Source organism: Candoia aspera, chromosome 4 (genome assembly GCF_035149785.1).
Source record: "Candoia aspera isolate rCanAsp1 chromosome 4, rCanAsp1.hap2, whole genome shotgun sequence".
Classification (NCBI taxonomy): Eukaryota; Metazoa; Chordata; class Lepidosauria; order Squamata; family Boidae; genus Candoia; species Candoia aspera.
This window is the reverse complement of record NC_086156.1, coordinates 106,357,933-106,384,204: the sequence shown is the minus strand read 5'-3', so window position 1 is coordinate 106,384,204 and position 26,272 is coordinate 106,357,933. Positions and strand designations below refer to the sequence as shown.

The 26,272-nt window shown below is 39.2% G+C and overlaps 1 protein-coding gene across 1 annotated transcript; it reads right to left on the bottom strand.

Moving 5' to 3' along the window:
* Positions 1-12,227: 12,227 nt before the first annotated feature.
* LOC134496909 (vomeronasal type-2 receptor 26-like) lies at positions 12,228-26,272 on the bottom strand. Its single transcript, XM_063302624.1, has 3 exons — positions 26,135-26,272; positions 13,325-13,451; positions 12,228-13,129 (listed from the first exon to the last, which is right to left on the bottom strand). Exons 1-3 carry the CDS (start codon positions 26,270-26,272, stop codon positions 12,228-12,230), a joined length of 1,167 nt encoding a protein of 388 aa, XP_063158694.1.

The window sequence follows — 26,272 nt, the reverse complement described above, 5'->3', positions numbered from 1 at the left end:
AATTAGCTCCACAATTCATTAGGCCTTTTGATCTTCTCCCCATACTGAAATATGTCAATAAATAAATTCATGCTATTATTTATTTTTATTTATTTATTTGTAACATGTATATGCCCCTTTTATTAAATACAACACTTTGGGCAGCCAGCTACCAATCTAGAAAAAAAGAAACAAACAAACAAAAACTATACCCAAAGTTAAAATAATCCAATACAAAGAAAAATATCTAAGGTACCATGTAACAAATTTATCACTAACATTAAAAAATATATCAGTGCTAATATCTGGGGGAAAAACGACGTCTTGACAGCCTTACAGAAGGCAAAAAGGGTCAGGGCAATCCAAATCATAGGAAGTACAATGTTTCATAGGACAGGCACTGCAACATAAATGGCCAAAGTAATTACATATTGCATATGCCTTCTGGCTTAAATATATACTTGGAAAAAGTTTCCAACACATACATACAGAATGAAAGATTTCTAAAATTTTCTTTTCATTAACTGATGTTTATTGTTCAGTTCAGGTCTCATCACAATGATAAAACACTTGGGAAAAAAGATACACACTAATAAGCTAGCACTGGAAGAGATCATGGAGAAGATCTCCACAGCCAACATATATTTTCCTCTTGTGCTTAGATAGGTTGGAACAAAGCACAGCCAAACACTGCAGAAGACCATCATGCTGAAGGTGATGAATTTGGCTCCATTGAAACTGTCAGGTAGCTTCCTAGCTAGAAAAGCAGCAGAAAAGCTGACCACGGCCAGGAAATGCATAAAGCCCAAGACACAGTAGAACATGGTGACTGATCCCTCACTGCACTCCATGATGACTTCTTCAGACATGGAGTGCATATCAAAATCCAGGTATGTTGGGGAGGTTGTCAGCGATACAGCACAAAAGCTGGCTTGAAAAAGGGAGCAGGAAAGAAGAATGAAACTAACCATTCTTCCACCCACCCATTTCCTCAATCTGGAACCAGGTTTGGTGGCCATGAATGCTAGAACTACAACAAACATTTTGGCCAACACACAAGAAACAGCCAGAGAGAAGATGATGCCAAAAGCTGGTTGTTGAAGGAAACACACAAACTTATCAGGTCTTCCAATAAATAGAAAAATAGAAAGGAAAGAGAGGAGGAGGGAAAACAGGAGAGTGTAGGTGAGATTCCAGTTGTTGGCTTTGACAATGGGAGTGTCTTTGTGTTTAATGAATATTGTGAGCACCAGGGTTGCTGTTAAAGAAAAACATATTGAAAGAACAGTCAGACTGATTCCCATAGGCTCTTCCTAGGACAAAAAGATGATCTGCTTTGGTATGCATTTATTTCTTTTGGCGTTTGGATAATGATCTTCTGGACACAGAGAGCAGTCATCCATGTCTGAAAAAGATTGCAGTGGAGTAGATATACTGGATTAAAAACAGTGGTATACCAAGTGGCTTGGTCCCAATATATTTGGAAGCTTCCCACCTTTCTTATTTGATATTTTTCCTTCTGGACACAGAAGACAATCATAGCAGCAAAATGGCTCCCGTTCTTTCTTGGCCTTGCTGTATCCAGCCTCACAGGGATCATTACACGAAGAAAAAGGTGGTGCCAGTCAAGAAATTAAAAAGAATATTTTAAGATATAGGAAGAAAAGAAGTGCTTGGAGGGATACTGATCCTGAGGAATCAACAGTTTAAGAAGATATTGATAAACAAGCTTGAAGTAATATGAAGACATCACTCTGAGACTTAATTGGTCTGGAACACATTAAATATTTACTATTAATGGAATCAATGTTCATCTCCACTCTCAAAAAGCAATCTCTACACTGGATAGGGAACAATGGTATTATAATATTCTTCATATTCTTAATTTAGATGTCACCACCTTGATGAAATCCAGTAGTTAAGACTACAGCTTTTACATCAAAATCTTGGTTTTCTTTCTCCATATTTAGTGTAATACACATGGTAGATCAAAATACAGGGTACAATAATTTATTTTATTTTATTTTATTTTTTTGATTTATATATCTGAGCCTCTCAACAATCGACTCTGGGCAGCAAACAGAATTAAAATAAAATAACATTTGCAAGCATTACAAAAAATAAATACAAAGCAGCTGAGAAACTTCAAACCCAAATCACTAATACAACCAAGAAGCAGGTCCCTGCACACAGTTAGGGCCACAGGCCTGGGCACAAAATCAGGTTTCTAGTGCCTTTCAAAAGGCCAGCACAATCAATGTCATCCAAGTGGGAATGTTCTATAAGGTGGCCACTACAACAGAAAGGTCCCAGCCAACCAACATTCTTTCAGTGACAGGACCCAAAGCATGCCTATTCTGCCTGACTGGTTTTAATGTGTAGAAACAGCTGATTGCCTGGTCCTAAGCCATGAAGCCATGGCAACCAGCATCTTGAATTGCCCTCAGCAGAACACTCACAACCAATGCAGTTCACAGAGTACCAGTGCTACATATGGTGAATAACCATTGCCATTTTCTACCTGTGCTATTGCATTCTGCACCAGTTGACACTTCTGAATTCCCTTCATTGACAGCCCCATGTAGAACACATTGGAGTAATCCAAATGAGAGGTCATGAGGACATGAATGACAAATATTTCTATAACAAATATTTGGTATATTTCTTTACCAAATATTTGAAATGTAAGCATTCATATAGATTTTTTTTTTCATTCCTCATGGAATTTGAACCTAGCTTAGCTTGGAGAAGATGCTATGAAACCTCCATCAATAGAGATTTTTTTATGCTACATAAATGAAGGCACACATCTAACCTGATGAGATCCTACTGGCCATGTGACAGAATCTACACAGATATTGAAGAACATGTCTGGCAGAGCTGTGGGATCTATTGCTCCAACTTTGACTCTAAGAAAGAACTGGTTTGGGAATGTGATCCAGTTGATAATAACAAATCCACCAATGAATTCTCCATTTTTGTCAAAGGAGATCTTTTCACCAACACTGTTGTTGAATGAGACACTTCTCAGAAAGGAATGAAGCTAAATGTTGAGACACAGAGAGAGAGAAAAGGAGGGAGGGACAGAAGGAGGGATGAAGGAAAAATTCATACTGGATGTCCCTTTGTTTGCTTTTATTTTGGTTGAAGACTAGCACCAAACAAATATCATAACAATGATTCAAAAACAGAAGTAGAAATAAAATATATTAATAAAATTAAATTAAAATTTATAAACATAAATAAAAAATAAAACCAGTGAAAAATCTATAAAATTATAATTTATAATCCAAACACTATAAGTATTTAAACTAGATGACCATAGATAAACACATAAGAAATACTAGGATGCATAAGGCTATAAGATTTTAAAATTGTCTTTACTTGTAATAAACCTTATAGTTGCTGTAACCCTACTAGATTTTGATCTGAATTATTGCAGTTCTAATCCAACAAACTAGAAGGAAGATTAAAACAAAAACAGGGTAACTGAAATGGTATATGTATATTTTAAAAGAGGGATAAAACATTATACAATATATTAAGTTATGGTAACCTAGATGGTGCCCACAATCACCTGATTTGAAGGAGTCATTTGTGTTCAAACAAAACTTGGATACAAAACTGGGCTACAATGTCTGAAACGCTTGCCTCCTGGCTACCAAGAGACTGAGGTACTCAGCTTCTCTCCTGCCTGGCTTTTGTGTAATGAATGGGGAAATATACATATCTTGGAGATCTAGTTAAACTGGCAACTAAGAAAGTAATGACCCAAAATGCCAATCTTCCACTCACCACAAGGGCAGAATTGCTGTTCTTTTAGTAAGTCGCAGAACATTCCCTACAAAAGGATGGAAAGTTGGCCATTACAGAAGACTAGTGAAAAAGCTCTTCTAGTGCTTTTAGGGACTACCTTGTACAGCTAATGTGCATAATGTGTGAATGGTTCCATTCTCTTAACAATAATTGTCCTTTTCAATCTTCATAAGTCTGACAATATCTTCAGGGCATTTTGGGATGGCAATTGGGGCTACTATATAAACTATGATTTATTATTTCTTATTTGAAATGGTCAGGTGAATTAAGACTTTCCATGAAGTCTCTAAACCCTATGCATAAATTATAGTCTCAAAATATGTTTTCCTCCAACATATTGCACTTCCTCCTTCACTCCCCTTCGTTGGGACATTAAGCAATAGATAACCAGAGTAGCAGTTACTGAAATATACTATAATAATGACAGCAGAGAATGTAAAAGGAACATATTCAATATATGTTCTGTTTCATTCTAGGTTATCAACATAGCAGTGGGAATCGATGAGCAAAATGGTAATGCAGGTGATCCACAGTGGAAGGTCCAGGAAGGGGTCCAGGAAAAACATCCTTGTCAGCAAATGCCTTGAAAAGTGGGCATGATGGTACTTCAAATAGTCAAAGAGCTGTGTCTGATTCATTGCAAACATCAGAGCATCTAGAACAAAAGACTTTGAAGCCAAAGCACATCATGAGGAGGGAGTGGACCACCTCCTTCCACCTACTTACAGATTCAGAATTATGGCAGATAACTTGATTGAAGTATATTCCAAAGGATGTGGGTACAATTTTATAGTATGCCTATTATAATTTTAATATGAGCATATAAATATTTCAACTGGATAAGTCAGCCGTTTGTTGTTTATTTGTTCAGTCGCTTACAAGTCTTTGTGAATTCATGGACCAGCCCACGCCAGAGCTTCCTGTTGGTCGCCAACACCCCCAGCTCCCCCAGGGCGAGTCCATCACCTCTAGAATATCATCTATCCATCTTGCCCTTGGTCGGCCCCTCTTAAAATAAAGCCAGACTGCTCACTTGAGGGAATGATATTAAACACAATACTGAGAAGACAGGACACCTTGGAGAAGAAGATGATGCTAGGGAAAGTGGAAGTCAGTAGTACATTTCACTTTTAGATATAATATCAATGTCCTAAGAGAACATTATTCATTAACATTTATGGACAGTTGTTGAAACTACAGATAGGATGAAGGTTTCTGCATTTATCTGCTTATCTTACCTGCCACAACACTTGATTCTGAAACTGTTGCCTTCCTTCTTTCAATACTCTTCTTTGCCTGGACTTAGATAAATACGGAGATTGCAAAGCATGTGCCACAGCATAGACTGCATTGTAAATATTGTAGCTCTGACCATTCATGTGTGTTTCAAACACAGGTGTAGGAAGGGTCTCAAGACTCTCCCATCCAGTACATTTTTTCTCAGAATTCTCTGTTTCAGACTTGGGGAAGGAACAACTGAATGCCTGTTCCCAGAAATCTTTCCTAAACTGATCATGCTGGTTGTTGGTTTGATTTATGTTTTCAAGAGATTCCTGAAAGTCTTGTACCTCCTTTGTGTGAACTGCAAGGGATAAAGCACCATGCAGGAAATGGATGTCCCAAGATTTATGAAAGGAAATTGAGGTGTAATCTGTCTGAGCTGCTATAACCCAGATTTTTTTCTTCTTTGGTATATCCTCCACTTCTGAAAATTGGAGGAACGTTCTCAGAATAGATATGGACCTACTTTCACCATATAACATTATCACGTTGGCTGTGCTGTTTATAAAAACCTGGTATATTTTGACTCCTTCATCTACGTAATCAGTGTAAAATGCTACATTATGGAACTCTTCTATGAAATCAAAGCAGATGCCATGCTCCGAAAACATGGGGAGCACCACCTGTACAAATTTCTCTCCTTTGTCATCATTCACAGCAAGAACGCCAATCCACGTCCACCTAAAATACAGCAATAGCTGGAGGAGGCCCCTGTGTTGGTGGGAGTCATCTGGAACCATTTGTTGGAAGAAAACAGCTTGAGTCTCTTTATCCATGACTGGAGCAGAGCCATAGGTCAGCTAAAGGAAGCAAAAATAAATGCAATAAAAAAGGTTGATGTGAGCCTGTGAAGATGCGTACATGCAATTGAATCTTCAGGTGTCCTTGAGCTTATATACTGTACTAAAACATTTTCCAAATATCTGCATTTATTTCCATACATCTATCCAGGTTCCAGGTGTCAGAAATATATTTAGTTATTTATTTTGTGGAAGAACTCTCACTGTGTTAATTGTCTTTTTAAAGAAATGTAAATAAGACTTTTGTAGAAAAGGAAAAATTAAGGTTGAACCTTAATTCAGTGTCTGGGATTTTTAGATGTGCCAAACACACCCACTGTCTGGCCAGATGTATCATTCCTCATGGTCCTCTGCTAATCCAATCAAACAGAAATGAATGTCTAAGAATCCCAAAGCTCTCTCTTTTCTCCCCCTTCCAATCTTTCCAGAGGATTCTGGAGACACTTTTGGTCAATGACACATAAAACACCCAAGCTATTTTCTTCTCCAAAGGGCCAAAATACTCTGCTTTTCTACTAGAGAGGTATACAGACTTGCTGGATTAGAAGTGAACGGAAGTTTTCCAAGGCTTATAGGAGAAAGGGACCTTACAGTAGGAAGAAAAGGATCCCTAAGTGCTGGATTCATCTAGGTTGATTTTTTTTTCTATTATTGTGATTCTTCTCTCTAATTACTATGTAGATAAATATCTAAACCTTCCATTCTCAGTATCTATCAAAAAGGTTGTATACAGTCTGAACCATACTCTTTATCATAAAAGGTACCTCTCTAGGCTTGTTCAGGTAGTTCCATAAATCTTCATCAAAATTTACCTGAGGAACTTTGTAGATGCATAATACAGTTGCCATATGGACACAGATGTCAGGTGCCCCAATGACAGCAACCAGATTTTTTGAGACCCCACACTTGTAGTTAGGGATGAATCTACCCTGAGTGAAGAGAAGTCCCATTGAAACAAGGTAAGTCCAACATGGACTGAAATTGCTATTATAAATGTGGAAGCCCAGTGTGACATTGGGCAGGATCTGGGGATTTTCACTGATCTTCTTGAGAGCAAACACTAAAGCCAGGATGTGCTGATAATTCTGAAAAAATATTCTGTAACAAATGTTACAGAATATATTAAGAAATGTCTGTTTCAGAATATGGCATCTGCAATCTTTCAGGCTAACATCCAGAAGAAAGATGCTGAATGTTGCTACCAGTAATATTAACTAAAAATGTTAACCAATGGTAATATAGATCCCTCAGATTTTAGTGGCTCATACATCTTCTGAACTTACCCATGTCTACATTCTATATCTAGAATGAATTGGGTTTGATTTATTATAATTGACTTTTGGCCTTTTTTTCCCCCACTTCATGTGGCAACTAAAATGTAAACTGAAAATAGATCAAGGTATTCTGTGTTTAAGAAGTGTGTTTCTTGAGTTTTTGTTATTATAACTAACAGGAAAATGTTTTGAGCATCATGTCATTGAACAGCAGGGTTCAGACCTTCAGAATAGATCAGTGATGAATTTACGTAAGTCCATCTTGAAGTTCCTGAGAAGGATGTCGATTGAAAGCAGTGGGATCAGAAAATGTCAAGAACACACCAAAGAGGCCTACACAGCATTTGTGTTAGTTAAGTTACAGTTAGGGGATCTTTATGCCCATAAAGTAGATTTTTCATCAAACAGATTAAAGTTAAAATATTGGGAGTCCAGTGAAAAAGCCAGTAAGTTGCTGGCATAACATTTGAAGCAAAATTAATAGATCTTCATTGCTGAAATAGCCACTGAGGACAGCCTGATTTTTTTTGACCCTGTAGCCATTAATAATCAAGGGTTTTTAGACTCTATACAACTGATGAAAAATGGTAAAACTCAAGGTCTAGATGCCTTTTCAGTGGGAAGGCATTTGCAGATTTGTCAGGCCCTTTACTCTAGGAGGTATATAATGAATATTTTAAGGAGAGTAAACTGGCATCATCATTTTATAATGCAAGGTTCATTATAAAACCAGGTAATGAAATATTTTATAGTTATACAGAGGTCTGCTTCAGAATATGGCACCTTCAATCTTTCAGTAGTATAATATATTGATGTATTTTAATGCAGACTATTTGCTATTTGGTTAGGATTGGAAAATGCAAAGCAAACCAGTAGCATATATATATCACTGCAGAACCTGGAGTTACAGTATTTTAATACAAGACAAACACTGGCTTGAAACTGGAAACATTATTTCTTAATACATAACAAAAGCCCAGCATCAAACCCCAGATTTTAAGAATGGCTTGTATCCATAAGAAAATAGCTGAATTTTGGTACCAGAGATATCAAAAGAAAAAAGTTATTATGGGTAATATCCCCCCCCCAATTTTAGTGGTAGTTACATCTTCATAAATCAATCCATACCTACATCTATATTTACAGATAATTAGATGTGATTTCTTATAATGGAGGTTTGGCCTTTTTTTCAACTTTACATGGAAACTGAAATTTAGATTGACAATAAACCTAGACATCCTATTTAAGAAGTTGGTTTCTGGAGCTTTTGTCATTACAGGAAAATATTTTGAGCATTATATGGTTTAACAGCAAAGTCCAGAGCTTGAAAATAAATTGATGATGTACTTACACAAGTCTATCTTGAAGCCCCTGAGACTGATGTTGACTGAAATCAATGGGATCAGAATATGTTGAGACTACAGAAAGAATGCCAACAATGCTAACTTGTCCCTGTTGATGGTAGGTGTGATGAATAGGAAAAGGCTCATCAAGGTCACATTGAAGTCTGGAAACCTTGCACTTCACTTGAGGCATTAATATCAACAATGACTCCATGAATACTAAGATCTTCCATGGATGTCTTCTTTCTGTATAGAAATACCCCTGTCTGCACATGATCCTTGAATGTCTCCAAGTAGATCAGGCTGATCTAACTTTTTCAGGTGTTTTTCAGACAGAAATAGAGAGTGCAACATATTATACTGTAGAATCAACTCACAGAGCTTTGGGACTCCTAGGTTTGAATTTCATGGGGAATATTAATAGTATCCTTCAGGGTTGGTCCATCCTTTTGCCTTGGAGCCCTATGCGATTTGGAAGAGGCAAACTAGCTAATGTCATAATGATAGTGAAACAGTCATCTATGTAAAGGTCTTCAAAACATATGAGGGCCTCCTGAGGCAGGAGGCATGAGCCACAAAACAAACAATGAAAATCATTATATTCATATACCAAGATACACATTTATGTAGATATATGTATGGGTATAGGAACTGATATAGTTAAATACTAAAGATAGATTTTATTCCTGTTCTGTTCCATTCTGTTCCATTCCATTCTATTCATGCCTTCAGGTCAGTGATGACTCCTAGTCCCTCCCTGGATGAATCCCTACAGTTTTCTTGGCAAGTTTTTTGGGAGGGTTTTGCCTTCTTCCTAGGGATGAGAGTGAGTGAGTGGACCAAGATCCCTGAGCTCATTTGTACCTTTGGCAGGATTGGAATTCATGGTCTCAACTGGCAGAGTCTTAATCAAGCCTCAACTTATATTCAGCCATAGAAGTGTGTGAGCAACAGAATGGGGAACTCAGACTAAGTATCTCAGAATATAGATGCTACAGCTTGTGAAATTCAGATGTCTTTGCAAGTTCAACACTGTGCACAGCAAACATTTAGCACCTTGGCTTGAAACAGTTTAATTGCTGCAGGAACAGCTAGTTTTTGCCACAACCTTTCAGATCTATGAAGACAATATAGAGATCACCACCAGAAGGATTAACCTACTTTACAGAGAGGTGCTGCAGATTGATGAACTAATCCACAATAGAAAAACCTGACCTTAACCCACTTTCCCAGTTTGCTCCATTGCTAAGATTGTTTTTTTTTTGGACCATCCAATCAGCAAACTAATAACACACACACACACACACACACACACAAAGACACACTCCTGCAATCTCCCAGGGCAGGAACCAGTCACCATCACAGTAGCAGACATCCAACAGTGGGTCAAGAACATGAAGAGCTGGCAGCATCTGGCCCAGATGTGATCCACACCTAGTGGCTAAAGAAAATAACAGCAGTGCATTGATGTCTAGGAGCAGAGATGGACCAGCTGCTACCAGCAGGCTCCTACCCAGTCTGGCTAACTCAAGGAATAACAGTGCTGATCATGAAAGACCCCAACAAGGGAACCACACCATCCCACTACTGGTCAATAACCTGCCTCCCCACAATGAAAAGTCCTCTCAGGCATCATAGCTGCCAAGCTGCAGGACCATTTGGCCCAGTACATCAGCACAACTCAGAAGGGCATTGGGAACAACACCTGTTTGGGGGTGCAGTCATTTTACCTTCTTCCCAGGCTGGAGAATTGAACAGAAGGACTTGCAAATCCATGAATCCAGTCCAAAGCCGCTCCCATTCCAAGCTGCAACAACCTTGGAAGCTATCTCACACCAGCTTCTGAAGCTTTGGCTAACTTTTATCAGGACATTCCCATAGCAACCCATGACTCTCTGCATTCAAGAAGTTTGCTCCTTCCCTGCTTCCCACTTAGATAATGGCTTTCTTCAGAGTAGATAAGTAGGACAGAAAGTAGCTTCAGATGTATTGCTTATGAATATGTATGTATGCCTGCATCATCATATGAATATGTATGCTTGCTTCATTTCCTTTTCTGTAATGCATAAATATCAGTGCATTTCTTTTGTCTGCAGGGGAGGCACCCACCATCTTGGTGGGAACCCCTCCAGTGCACTTTGTATCAAGACTGAAGTCAGCTTTGATTGTTTTTGCTTTGAGTCCTGAGTTGATTCCACAGAAACTTATGTTAGCAGTGGGATCCACAAGTTCGATCTGTGACTCGTGATGACAGCAGGGACCCCTAAGGGTGAGTGATTTAGTGTGCTTGGTCCCATCTCCCTTCCCACTGCCACATAAGGCACCATTTTAGGAGTGTGTGTAAAGTAACAGTCCATGTCTCACAGTCTATTTTGGCTAGGGAGGCTTGTTGGATGTTTAAGGCCAAAACAACCTTCAAGATGCACCAGGGCCTTCTGCTAGCTTAACAGTGATGACTGGAGGTGCTCAGAAAGCAAAGTGGGAGTTGGCTTTGGTGGAGTGATTGTGTCCCATTGTGTCAAGCGAGACCTGACCCCAAGGTTATGCTCTCCCCCTTTTTCCCTATTGTCTCAAATTGAATGAAGTTAACCTTAAATTGCTGACAGGCAGGGAGGGAAAAATGCAAACAGTGCTCTGGCAGCCATGAGTGGTGTTTGTGTGCTGTCCAAATTAGCATATCAACCATGCACCAGAGCTGGTTGCTTCAGGCATCTGGGCATCCATGCTCCCACAGGCTGTGAACGAACAGAGTATGTGAAGGGCTGAGGGATCATAAACAGCTGGTCCTCCCCAGTTGAGAGAAACAGCTGGTTAGGTGGATCTAGAGCAGGGGTGCCCAAACCCCAGGCCGCAGACTGGTACTGGTCCATGGCCTGTTAGGAACCAGGCTGCACAGCAGGAGGTGAGTGGTGGGTGAGTGAGTGAATTTACGAAGAGGTTCAGGATAGACCCACCCTAGAGACTTCCTGGTTATTTCCCCTTAGGTGAGTTAGAGTAGCTTTAGTCTGCCAAGATTCTATCTATATGGTGTGAGCAAATAAAGAACTGAACTTTGAATGGACTAATTCTTTGTCTTTCATGGGCTGAGCCTGACAGAAGCATCACATGACTGCACAACTTAGCAACAACAGTTCTGGGAGTCCTTGTTGCAGTCTGTGCTGACATTAGGTGAAGAACTTACACTTCTCCTGCCCTGCAACACTTACCTCCACTTCAACTCCACCACCCACTTATCTCCCCCCAATCTCTGCCCTTTTGGCCACCCAGCCCTCTGCCACCCCTTCCACCCCTACCACCCCCACCACAATGTACTCTTCCCTGTACTCTGCCACCCCTGCCATCCTTCACTGTCCCCAGCTGACCTTCACAGTCCCACTGCCGATGAGGCATGACCAGCCTGGCCCTTCCTGGAATTCTGTGAAGCTTTGGGAAGGCCTCGCACAGCAAGAAGCTACCATGCAAAGGGCCAGGCTGGGTGCCATATGACCAACACATCACCAAACACATCCTAATCTCCGAGTGCTAACACCTGCAGGAAAAACCAGGTCTTGACAGCCATGCAGAAGGAAAAACAAATTACATCAATCCAAATATCATGGGTAGGTGGTATCACATGGCAGGGACAACAATGGAAAAAGGCAATAAAATTGAATTCTTGTTTCCATCTTAAATGAACACTGGGGACAATTATCTGACATAAACACACAAAGGGTTGGAGGCACACAGAGATATGTTTAAAACTTTCTTTTCATTAGCTGATATTTATTGTTCAGTTCAGGTCTCATCACAATGATAAAACACTTGGGAAAGAAGATACACACCAATAAGCCAGCACTGGAGGAGATCATGGAGAAGATCTCCACAGCCAGCATATATTTTCCCCTTGTGCTTAGATAGGTTGGAACAAAGCAAAGCCAAACACTGCAGAAGACCATCATGCTGAAGGTGATAAATTTGGATTCATTGAAACTGTCAGGTAACTTCCTAGCTAGAAAAGCAGCAGAGAAGCTGATCACAGCCAGGAAACCCATAAAGCCCAAGACACAGTAGAACATGGTGACTGATCCCTCACTGCACTCCACGATGACTTCTTCAGACATGGAGTGCATGTCAAAATCCGGGTATGGTGGAGAGGTTGTCAGCCATGCAGCACAAAAGCTGGCTTGAACAAAGGAACAGGAAAGAAGAATGAAACTGACCATTCTTCCTCCCACCCATTTCCTCAATCTGGAACCAGGTCTGGTGGCCATGAATGCTAGAACCACAACAAAGGTTTTAGCCAATACACAGGAAACTGCCACAGAGAAGATGATGCCAAAAGCTGGTTGCCGAAGGAGACACACAATCTTATCAGGTCTCCCAATAAATAGAAACACACAAAGGAAAGAGAGGAGGAGGGAAACCAGGAGAGTGTAGGTGAGATTCCGGTTGTTGGCTTTGACAATGGGAGTGTCTTTGTGTTTAATGAAGATTGTGAGCACCAATGTTGTCATTAAAGAAAAGCACTGTGAAAGAACAGCCAGACTGATCCCCATGGGTTCTTCATAGGACAAAAAAGTAATGCTCTTTGGAATGCACATATTTCTGTCAGGGTTTGGATAATGATCTTCTGCACACAGAGAGCAGTCATCCATGTCTGAAAAAGAACACAAAAGGAGTGAGGATAGTGGATTATACAGTGCGTTGTACCCTAAAAGGCTTAGTCTGATTATAACTGAAAATTTCCTACCCTTCTCCTTTGATATTTAGAAAGCAGTAGGAGTGGGGATAGTGTATTGTACACAGTGTTATACCACGTGAATTAGTCCTAATATTTCTGGAAGCTTCCCACCTTTCTTCTTTGATATTTTTCCCTCTGGACACAGAAGACAATCATAGCAGCAAAATGGCTCCCCTTCTTTCTTGGCCTTGCTGTATCCTGCCTCACAAGGATCATTACACAAAGAAAAAGGTGTTGCCTATCAAGAAATTAAAAAGAATATTTTAAGATATAGGAAGAAAAGAAGTGCTTGGAGGGATACTGATCCTGAGGAATCAACAGTTTAAGAAGATATTGATAAACAAGCCTGAAGTAATATGAAGACATCACTTTGAGACTTAATTGGTCTGGAACACCTTAAATATTTACTATTAATGGAATCAATGTTCATCTCCACTCTCAAAAAGCAATCTCTATGCTGGACAGGGAACAATGGTATTCTAATATTCTTAATATTCTTAACTTAGATGTCACAAGAATGAGGAAATCCAGTAGAAAACACTGCAGCTTTTACATCAAAATCATGGTTTTCAATCTCCATATTTAATGTAAAGCACATAGTAGACCAAAATACAGAGTACAATATTTTAACTTAATTTAAGTTATTTTAATTTATATGACTGCGCCCAGGGCTGCAACTGGGGTGCGGGGGCAACTGGGACATGTGCATTGGGTGCTGTGCTGGGCGGGTGCAAAAAAGAGTGCTGGGGGGGCACCAAAATGGGCACGGAATCCATGTTTGCCCCAGGTGACACAGACCCTGGTTGCGGCCCTGGCTGCACCTCTCAACAATTGACTCTGGGCAGCAAACAGAATTAAAATAAAATAACATTTGCAAGCATTACAAAAATTAAAATACAAACCAGATGAGAAACTTCAAACCCAAATCACTAATGCAACCAAGAAGCAGGTCCCTGCACACAGTTAGGGCTGCAGGCCTGGGCACAAAATCAGGTTTCTAGTGCCTTACAAGAGGCCAGCACAATCAGTGTCATCCAAGGGAGAATGTTCTATAAGGTGGCCACTACAAGAGAAAATTCACAACCAACCAACGTTTTTTCACCAACAGGACCTGAAGCAGGCCCTGCCTGATTGGTTTTAATGTGTAGAAATACCTGGTAGCCTGGTCCTGAGCCATGAAGCCATGGCAACCAGCATCTTGAATTGCCCTCGGCAGAGGACCCGCAACCAATGCAGTTCACGGAGTACCAGTGTTACATATGGCAAATAGCCAATGCCATTTACTATTTGTGCATTCTGCACCAGTTGACACTTCTGAATTCTCTTCAGGGACAGCCCCGCGTAGAGCACATTGGAGTAATCCAAATCAGAGGTCACAAGGGCATGAGTGACAAATATTTCTATAACAAAGTTTTGGTATATTTCTCTACCAAAGATTTGAAATGTCAGCATTCATACAGATTTTTTTTTTCTTCCCCATGGAATTTGTACCTAGTTTAGCTTGGAGAAGATGCTATGAAACCTCCATGAATAGAGATTTTTTTATGCTACATAAATGAAGGCATACATCTAACCTGATTAAAGCCTACTGGCCATGTGATGGAATCCAGAGAGATATTGAAGAACTTGTCTGGGGGAGCTGTGGGATCTATCACTCCAATGTTGACCCTAAGAAAGGACTGGTTTGGGAATGTGATCCAGTTGATAATATCAAATCCACCAATGAATTTTCCATTTTTGTCAAAGGAGATCTTTTCACCAACACAGTTGTTGAATGAGATGCTTCTCAAAAAGGAATGAAGCTAAATATTGAGACACAGAGAGAGAAAAGAAGGAGGAGGAAGGGAAGGAGGGAGGAAAAATTCATACTGGATGTCCCTTTGTTTGCTTTTAGTTTGGTTGTAGACTAGCACCAAACAAATATCATAATACTCATTTGAAAACAGAAGTAGAAATACAAAATAATATTAATAGAATTAAATGAAAATGTCTAAACATAAAATTACAAAATAAAAAATAACAGTGAAAAATGTACAAAAGTATAATTTATAGTCCAAATGCTATAAGTATTTATGCTATAGGACCATAGATAAACACATAAGAAAAATTCTAGAATGTATAAGGCTATAAGGTTAACAATTATACTAACTTGCACTTATTGCAGTTATAATCCAACAAACTAGAAGCAAGATTTAAAAACTAGGGGAACTGAAATGGTATATGTATATTTTTTTAAAAAAAGAGGGATAAAAGATTATATGATATATTGAGTTATGGTAACCCAGACAGTGCTCACAATCACCTCACTTGGAGGAGTCCTTTTAGTTCAATCATAGCTCAGATACCGAACTGGGCTACAATGTCTGAAATGCCTACCTCCTGGCCAGCTAGCAAACAAATAACACAGTAATCACTCAATAATAGAAGTAGGATATAGGATTAATAAAATTAAATTAAAATTTATTAACAAACAAATTAAATTATTGATTGATTGATTTTATTTATATTTCAAATTTAGTTATTGCCCATCTCACTCAAAGAGTGACTCTGGGCAGTGACTAAATATTATAAAATTATATTGTACTGAATTGTATTGTATTAAGATATAAAACCAGTGCAAACATTATCAAATTACAATCAGTATTCTAAATGATATAAGTAATCAAGGTAGATTACCCTAGGTCAATACATGAGAAATACTGGGATGTATGAGGCTATAATATTTTAAAATTATCCTTACTTGTAATGAGCGTCATACTTGCTGTAACCCTACCAAAGTTTGAATTGAATTATTGCACTTATAATCCTTTTCTACCTGCTGCAGCATTACTAGGGTTTGATTTGCATTATCGCAGTTATAATCCAAAGAATTAGAAGCAAGATTATAAAAAATAGGGTGACTATTTTTTAGAAGCAATTATGAGATATGTTGAGTTATGATAACCTAGATGGTGCTCACAATCACCTGATTTGAAGGAGTAATTTGTGTTCAAACAAAACTTGGATACAAAACTGGGCTGCAATGTCTGAAACGCTTGCCTCCTGGCTACCAAGAGACTGAGGTACTCAGCTTCTCTCCTGCCTGGCTTTTGTGTTATGAATGGGGAAATATACATATCTTGGAGATCTAGTTAAACTGGCAACTAAGAAAGTAATGACCCAAAATGCCAATCTTCCACTCACCAAAACGGCAGAATTGCTGTTCTTTTAGTAAGTCGCAGAACATTCCGTACAAAAGGATGGAAAGTTGGCCATTACAGAAGACAAGTGAAAAAGCTATTCTAGTGCTTTTAGGGGCTACCTTGTACAGCTAATGTGCATAATGTGTGAATGGTTCCATTCTCTTAACAATTGTCCTTTTCAATCTTCATAAATTTGACAATTTCTTCAGGGCATTTTCGGATGGCAATTGGGGCAACTATATAAGCTATGATTTATGATTTCTTATTTGAAATGGTCAGGTGAATTAAGACTTTCCATGAAGTCTCTAAACCCTATGCATAAACTATAGTCTCAAAATATGTTTTTCTCCAACATATTGCACTTTGTTCATCACTCCCCTTCATTGGGACATTAACAAATGGAAAACCAGAGTAGCAGTTACTGAAATATATTATAATAATGACAACAGAGGATGTACATATCCAATATATTTTCTGTTTCATTCTAGGAAATCCACATAGCGTAATAGACTTCAGTTACACTAAAACACAGTCTGATTTAATTTTCAAAAATAACTTCCAAGTGTAGAAGAAGTCCAGCAGTGAGAATTGATGAGCAGAATGGCAATACAGGTGAGCCACAATGGAAGGTCCACAAAGAGGTCCAGGAAGAACATCCTTATCAGCAAATGCCTTGAAAAGTGGGCATGATGGTACTTCAAACAGTCAAAGAGCTATGTCTGATTCAGTGCAAACATCAGAGCATCTAAAACAAAAGACTTCAAAGCCAAAGCACTTTATGAGGACGGAGTGGACCACCTCCTTCCATCTACTTATAGATTCATAATTATTGCAGCTAATTAGACTGATTGAAGCATATTCCAAAGGATGTGGGTACAATTTTATAGTATGCCTATTATAGTTTTAATATGAGCATATAAGTATTTCAACTCGGAAAGTCAGCAGTATATTTCACTTTTAGACACAATGTCAATGTCCTAAGAGAACATTATTCATTAACATTTATGGACAGTTGTTGAAACTACAGATAGGATGAAGGTTTCTGCATTTATCTGCTTATCTTACCTGCCACAACACTTGATTCTGAAACTGTTGCCTTCCTTCTTTCAATACTCTTCTTTGCCTGGACTTAGATAAATACAGAGATTGCAAAGCATGTGCCACAGCATAGACTGCATTGTAAATATTGTAGCTCTGACCACTCATGCGTGTTTCAAACACAGATGTAGGAAGGGTCTCAAGACTCTCCCATCCAGTACATTTTTTCTCAGAATTCTCTGTTTCAGACTTGGGGAAGGAACAACTGAATGCTTGTTCCCAGAAATCTTTTCTAAAACAATCATGCTGATCATTCATGGGATTTAAACTTTCAAGAAATTCCTGGAAATCTTGGACCTCCTTTGTGTGCAGTGCAAAGGATAAAGCACCATGCAGGAAATGGATGTCCCAAGATTTATGAAAGGAAATTGAGGTGTAATCTGTCTGAGCTGCTATAACCCAGATTTTTTTCTTCTTTGGTATATCCTCCACTTCTGAAAATTGGAGGAACGTTCTCAGAATAGATATAGACCTAACGTCACCATATAAGATTATCACATTGGCTGTGCTGTTCATGAAAACCTGATATATTTTCACTCCTTCATCTACGTAATAAGTGTAAAAAGCTACATTAGGGAACTCTTCTATGAAATCAAAGCAGATGCCATGCTCCGAAAACATAGGGAGCACCACCTGTACAAATTTCTCTCCTTTGTCATCATTCACAGCAAGAACGCCAATCCACGTCCACCTAAAATACAGCAATAGCTGGAGGATGCCCCTGTGTTGGTGGGAGTCATCTGGAACCATTTGTTGGAAGAAAACAGCTTGAGTCTCTTTATCCATGACTGGAGCAGAGCCATAGGTCAGCTAAAGGAAGCAAAAATAAATGCAATAGAGAAGGTTGATGTGAGCCTGTGAAGATGCGTACATGCAATTGAATCTTCAGGTGTCCTTGAGCTTATATATTGTACTAAAACATTTTCGAAATATCTGCATTTATTTCCATACATCTATCCAGGTTCCAGGTGTCAGAAATATATTTAGTTATTTATTTTGTGGAAGAACTCTCACTGTGTTAATTGTCTTTTTAAAGAACTGTAAATAAGACTTTTCTAGAAAAGGAAAAATTAAGGTTGAAACTTACTTCAGTGTCTGGGATTTTTAGATGTGCCAAACACACCCACTGCCTGGCCAGATGTATCATTCCTCATGGTCCTCTGCTAATCCAATCAAACAGAAATGAATGTCTAAGAATCCCAAAGCACTTTCTTTTCTCCCCCTTCCAATCTTTCCAGAGGATTCTGGAGACACTTTTGGTCAATGACACATAAAACACCCAAGCTATTTTCTTCTCCAAAGGGCCAAAATACTCTGCTTTTCTACTAGAGAGGTAAACAGACTTGCTGGATTAGAAGTGAACGAAAGTTTTCCAAGGCTTATAGGAGAAAGGGACCTTACAGCAGGAAGAAAAGGATCCCTATGTGTTGGATATGTCCAGGCTGATTTATTTCTATTACTGTAATTCTTCTCTCTAACTACTATGTAGATAAATCTTTAAACCTTCCTTTCTTAGTATCTATCAAAAAGGTTGTATACAGTCTGAACCATGCTCTTTATCATAAAAGGTACCTCTCTAGGCTTGTTCAGGTAGTTCCATAAATCTTCATCAAAACTTACCTGAGGAACTTTGTAGATGCACAATACAGTTGCCATATGGACACAGATGTCAGGTGCCCCAATGACAGCAGCCAGATTTTTTGAGACCCCACACTTGTAGTTAGGGATGAATCTACCCTGAGTGAAGAGAAGTCCCATTGAAGCAAGGTAAGTCCAACTTGGACTGAAATTGCTATTATAAATGTGGAAGCCCAGTGTGACATTGGGCAGGATCTGGGGATTTTCACTGATCTTCTTGAGAGCAAACACTAAAGCCAGGATGTGCTGATAATTCTGAAAAATAATTCTGTAACAAATGTTACAGAATATGTTAAGAAGTGTCTGCTTCAGAATATGGCATCTGCAATCTTTCAGGCTAATATCCAGAAGAAAGAAGCTGAATATTGCTACCAGTAATATCAACTAAAAATATTAACCCTTGTTAATATAGGTCCCTCAGATTTTAGTGGCTCATACATCTTCTGAACTTACCCATGTCTACATTCTATATCTAGAATGAATTGGGTTTGATTTATTATAATTGACTTTTGGCCTTTTTTCCCACTTCATGTCGCAACTTAAATGTAAATTGAAAATAGAGTAAGCTATCCTTTGTTAAGGAGGGTATTTCTTGAGGTTTTTGTTGTTTTTTAAATTTTATTTATCTAATTTATCCCCGCCCATCTCCTCCCATTGGAGGCCTCTGGGCAGTTCACAACAGTCAATTAAAACCATCACAATAATACAAAAAGTAAAATACAGTAAAAAATACTATAAAGAGAAATAAAAACTAAAGAATAAAAAATCCAAGAGGTGAAGCATCTGGTTATTAGAACTAACAGGAAAATGTTTTGAGCATCATGTTTTTGAACAGCAGGGTTCAGAGCTTGAAAATAGATCAATGATGAACTTACATAAGTCCATCTTGAAGTTCCTGAGAAGGATGTCGATTGAAAGCAGTGGGATCAGAAAATGTCAAAAACACAGAAATGATGCTAGCAATGCTAACTTCTCCAAGTTGATGATATGTGTGACAAATAGGAAGAGGCTCATCAAGGTCACATTGAACAGTAGCATCCTGGCACATCAGCTGGGGCATCACTATCCACAATGAGACCATGAATGCTACCATCTTCCATGAAAGTCTTCTTTCTGTATGCAGATACCCCTGTCTGCAAAACAGTCCTTGAATGTGCCTAAGTAGAACTGTCTGACATGACATAATCAGCTATTTTTCAGGTAGAAATAGACAGTGAGACATACCACTGATTACAGTCACAGAGCTCTGAGGGCTTCCAGGTTTGAATGTCATGGGAAACATTAATAGCACCCTTCAGGGTCAGGTCATCCTTTTTCCTCAGAGTCCCATAGGATTTGGAAGAGACAAACCAGCTAATTTCATAATGATAGCGATGCAAGCATCTATCTAGACAATTTCAACATTCACAACTAAAAAGAAAAAGTGAGGACCTTCTGAGCTAGGAAGGGATAACCACAAGAGAAGACTAAAATCACTGTATCTCTATATCAATACAGAGATAGGGAAATGCATATAGATATAGATAGATAAAGCTAATACAGCTTTAAGACTAGAACTAGGAATTACAAGGATAGAAGCCTGGGTCTGGATCACTGTTTTTAATTACTAGCTAAAACTACTCTTTAACCCAACAGGCCTGACATCCCTCACTAACAGAGAATAAATTTCAGTCTACCTGGAAGATATCCATTAGAGAAATAAATGGTAGCCTATGGTTTTAATTTTTTTTCTGTTTGCCTTATATCCTTTACAGGTGCATGTTGGAGAAATTGCACATTGCTCTCTGTCCATTTTAGACAGAGAGCAATGTGCAATTCGATTGGCTTCCAATGTTGTAGTGCCTGTCACAGTGTGCCTCCTGAGATGTGGATGGCTCTGACCTTTATTGAGTTCTGGTAGGCAATTATTAATGGGGGCCACAGAAAAATTATAAACAGATAGACAGACAGACAGACAGACAGACAAATTGATTTATTGATATATTTCAGGATGGGGTTATATAGATACCTAAAAGGTGGAGGAGTTATTAGCCCTCTTTGTAGATGAATGCAAGTTATACTTCCCTAGTTGATTGGTTACAATTTTGCTATACGTAACAGTCTACCACTAAATAAATATAATATTTAAGGTAAATTATATATTTGTCTTTACTGTTCATCTTAATTCATATGCACATTAGAATGTGTAGAAAGGTTGGTATATCGAGATGATGTACAACGGAGACCTTCGTTGAAACAAAGAGACCTATGAATTGTTTCCGAAGCAATCGGGCACTGGGAATTCTCAAGTGCATATCATGTGAATAGCACAATAAGAGACAGGAGAACAGCTGGTTAATTCAGCCCCTTCTTTCAGCTCCTCATCACATTTCCCACTCTAGCTTCTGACATCTTCCATTTGGATACTGTCTTGATGGTTCCCATGCATACGACATTTCATGCCGCATGACAAATATAATCATCGACAGTCTGTTTTTAAAGGGAGCCTGAATATTTACAAATATTGCAAATTTAAAAATGTATAAATGGGGGGGTGGCGGAGAGACAGAAATTAATAGTTTTTTTAAAAATATATTATTATTACTTCCTCCCCCCCCCCTACTTTTTCAGGTTTCTTTAACTTTTAGGCACCTTAAAAGGTAAAGGTTTCCCTTGACATTAAGTCCAGTTGTGTCTGACTCTATGGGGCGGTGCTTATCTCCATTTCAAAGCCAAAGAGCCGGCATTTGTCCGTAGACGCTTCCGTGGTCATGTGGCTTACATGACTAAATGGAACGCCGTTACCTGCCCACCGAAGCCGTACCTATTAATCTACTCACATTTGCCTGTTTTCGAACTGCTAGATTGGCAGGAGCTGGGACTAGCAACGGGAGCTCACCCTGTCACGTGGATTAAAACTGCCAACCTTCCGATCAGCAGGTTTAACCTGCAGCGCCCTTTTGTTAAATTTACTTCCTGTATATTTTATTTCTTTTTATCAACACATAAACATGCACACACATACACACACTAAGTAACAATACAATGCAGATCTTAATATTAAGTTCAAGTTTGAAACTATTATTATATAACTAATATTTTGATGTGAATTGTGGTGGGTTTTTTTTTTTATCTTATACTCAACTTTGGATGAAAAGTTAAATAATTTTATGCTTGTAACACTAACCTTGGGAGAAGAGCAATGACAAATCTCGATAAAATAGTTAAGAGCAGAGACATCACACTGACAACAAAGGTCCGCATAGTTAAAGCAATGGTGGTCCCTGTAGTAACATATGGCTGCGAGAGCTGGACCATAAGGAAGGCTGAGCGAAGGAAGATCGATGCTTTTGAACTGTGGTGTTGGAGGAAAATTCTGAGAGTGCCTTGGACTGCAAGAAGATCAAACCAGTCCATACTCCAGGAAATCAAGCCAGACTGCTCACTTGAGGGAATGATATTAAAGGCAAAACTGAAATCCTTTGGCCACATAATGAGAAGACAGGACACCCTGGAGAAGATGCTGATGCTAGGGAGAGTGGAAGGCAAAAGGAAGAGGGGCCGACCAAGGGCAAGGTGGATGGATGATATTGTAGAGGTGACGGACTCATCCCTGGGGGAGCTGGGGGTGTTGACGACCCACAGGAAGCTCTGGCGTGCGCTTGTCCATGAAGTCACGAAGAGTCAGAAGCGACTAAACGAATAAACAACAACAGATGTACCACACTAAAGACTTGGAATAAATATAAAACAAGACTTTCTTCTAATGTACCTTTGTGGTTGTCACCTCAGGAAGCCTTCTTCAGAAGAAAGGTGGTTGGGAAACCAAGTTGGCTGAGATATAAAGAGTTGCTTCAGCAAAGAATCGTTACCTTGTCATGGTGCTGGAGCTTGAGCACCTCAATGATGCCATGACCTAAACCGTGAAGGGCCACCCAAGACGGGAAGGTCATGACAGAGAGGTCAGACTAAATGCGATCCCTGGGGAAGGTAATGGCAACCCACCCCAGTATTCTTGCCGTGAAAACTAAATGGATCAATGCAACCTGAGATATGTCGGTATACAATCGGAAGATGAGGCTCCCAGGTCAGAAGATGGTCAAAATGCTACTGGGGAGGAACAGAGGATGAGTTCAACTAACCCCAGATGTGATGACGCAGCTAGCAAAAAGCTGAAAGGAGAGCTAGTGCCAACGGTGCTGGTAGTGAGCGGCGAATCCGATGTTCTAAGGATCAACACACCACTGGAACCTGGAACGTAAGACCTATGAGCCAGGGCAAATTGGATGTGGTTATTGGTGAGATGTCAAGATTAAAGATAGACATTTTAGATATCAGTGAACCGAAATGGACTGGAATGAGCCACTTCACATCAAATGACCACCAGATCTACTACTGTGGACAAGAGGACCACAGAAGAAATGGAGTAGCTTTCATAATTAATAATAAAGTTCCTAAAGCAGTGCTTGGATACAATCCAAAAAACGATAGTGATCTCAATTCGAATTCAGGGCAAGCCATCTAACATCACAGTGATCCAAATATACGCCCCAACCACAGATGCTGAAGAAGCTGAAGTAGATCAGTTCTATTATGATCTGAAACACCTCCTGGACAATACATCTAAAGGAGACATTTTTTTCTTCACAGGAGACTGGAATGCTAAGGTCGGCAGTCAGATGACACCTGGAATTAGAGGTAAGCATGGCCTGGGAGAACAAAATGAAGCAGGACATAGGCTGATAGAGTTTTGCCAAGACAACTCACTCTGCATAACAAACAGTCTCTTCCAACAACCTAAGAGACGGCTTTATACATGGATTTGACCAGATGGACAACACCAAAATCAGATTGACTACATCCTTTGCAGCCCAAGGTGGCAGACATCTATACAGTCGGTAAAAACAAGACCTGGAGCTGACTGTAGTTTAGATCACGAACTTCTTCTTGCACAATTTAGGATCAGACTCAAGAGATTAGGGAAGACCCACAGATCAGCTAGATATGAGCTCACTAATACTCCTTAGGAATATGCAGTGGAGGTGAAGAATAGATTTAATGGACTGGCCTTAGTAGATAGGGTCTGTGAGAGCTGGACCATAAGGAAGGCTGAGAGAAGGAAGATAGATGCTTTGGAACTTAAATAACTCAAGGCAGCAAACATAATGATGTCTGCTTCTATGGCTAGACAACGTCTAAAAAGTGTTGAAGGAATGACAGATGTGGAACAAATTTTATCTTTCTCTTCAGTACAGAGAAAGTACCCAAAGTGGAACTACAAATGACACGCCACGTGAATGATTTACAGTATATACCGTGGCTTGCCCTGCTTGGGTTGGTGGAGGTGTTGTTCTCTCCTTTGGAGTTCCTTGATTGGGCTGTTGTTTGCTGCTTGCTTGATTGACTGAGTTAACAGTTCCTTGATTAGGGTATTGTGTACTGTTTGAGGGTTTGTCTGGTGTTAATCCTGGTGTTAATCTTTGCACATCTGGGTGTTGATTGCTGGCATGGAGGTCTTCTGCTCTTTTATCTTTTTTACTGTCTCTTTTGAATGTAATGTAAATGTGATTTACCTCCATGTGCCTGTTGATGGCTGACTTCTCTGAGTGCTAAGCTTCCAAGAATTCCCTAGCGTTTTTGGATTTGGCTTGATCTAGGATGCTCACAAATTCCCACTTTCAACCATACTTTCTAGACCAAGCCAAACACAAGCAGGTATGTACTGTGTATAAACAGAGAGCAAACCCAATGCCCTTCTCACGTTGAAGATGTTGTCTAAACTGGGCATGAAATATCTGCAAGAAAACAAGGCTTAGAGACTACCAAGGAATCCACAGTTGTTTATACTTGTGATGAAGGTTGTAAGTCACTTCTTTATATATTTCTATTCATTTGTTTCTTTCTTTCTTTATTTTTATCCCGCTTTTATTATTTTTATAATTCACTCAAGGCGGCAAACATACCTAATACTCCTTTCCCCTCCTATTTTCCCCACAACAACAACCTTGTGAGGTGAGTTGGGCTGAGAGAGAGTGACTGGCCCTAGGTCACCCAGCCGGCTCTCTTGCCTAAGGCGGGACTAGAACTCTCAGTCTCCTAGGTTCTAACCTGTTGCCTTAACCACTAGATGAAACTGGCTCTCTTTTTCTTTATTATATTCTTTCTTTTCTTTTTCTTCTTTCTACTTTTTTTTTTATTGCACTTTTTCCCATTCTGTTCTCTTTCTTTAAGTTTAGTTTGTATTTCTTTTTACTATGGTAAAGAAAATTCTTAACAAAAGTTATATTCAAAAGAAGACAGAGAAACATCCATAGAAGCCACATTGAACACCCTAACTGTTTCCTTCTCCAAAAGGCCAAAACTCTGGGCTTTTCTCCTGGAGGATGAGTCTAGTCCAGAGTTGCTGGACCAGAAGTGAAAGGAAGTTTCCCAAGGCTCAGAGGACAAAGAGACCTTATACTAGGAGGAGAAGGATGCCCAAGTGCTGGGTTCATCCATCCTGAGTTATTTCTATTATTCTGAGATTTCCATCCAGGCTTATTCTTCTCTCTATCTACTATCTGAATTATTGGGACTTTGGGAAAGCATGATAATTTTAAACCTTTGTTTGGTCATCAAGGAACATTCTTCTTTTCATCCTCTCTATATCTTGTTTCAGTAAATATGTATTCTTGCTTTTTCTCTTTTTTGTTTAACCTTTATCTGGAATTTTGAATTAAATGGATTACTTGCCCAAGTTAGATCAATAGAATATCTTGCATCTTTGCTAGTAATGCAGCAAAATATTTGACTTCTTGGATTCCATGTTTTTATCTCTGGTAATAAATCTTCACTGAATTACAAGAAATGGATGGTTGTGTGCCAGCTGGGTTCAGTTCATTCACATGAATTATCAGCCATCGTTAAAGCTTCCTTACTGAGTATCTGTCAAAAGGTTGTATACCATCTGAATCTCGCTCTTTATCATAAAAGGCAACATTCCAACCTTCTTCAGTTAATACTATACCTCTAAATCACATCTTACCTGAGGAACTTTGTAGATGCCCAGGACAGTTGCCATATGGAGGCAGATGTCAGGTCCCCCAATGACTGCAGCCAGATGTTTTGGGACCCCACACTTGTAGTTAGGGATGAATCTGCTCTGGGTGAAGAGAAGCACCAT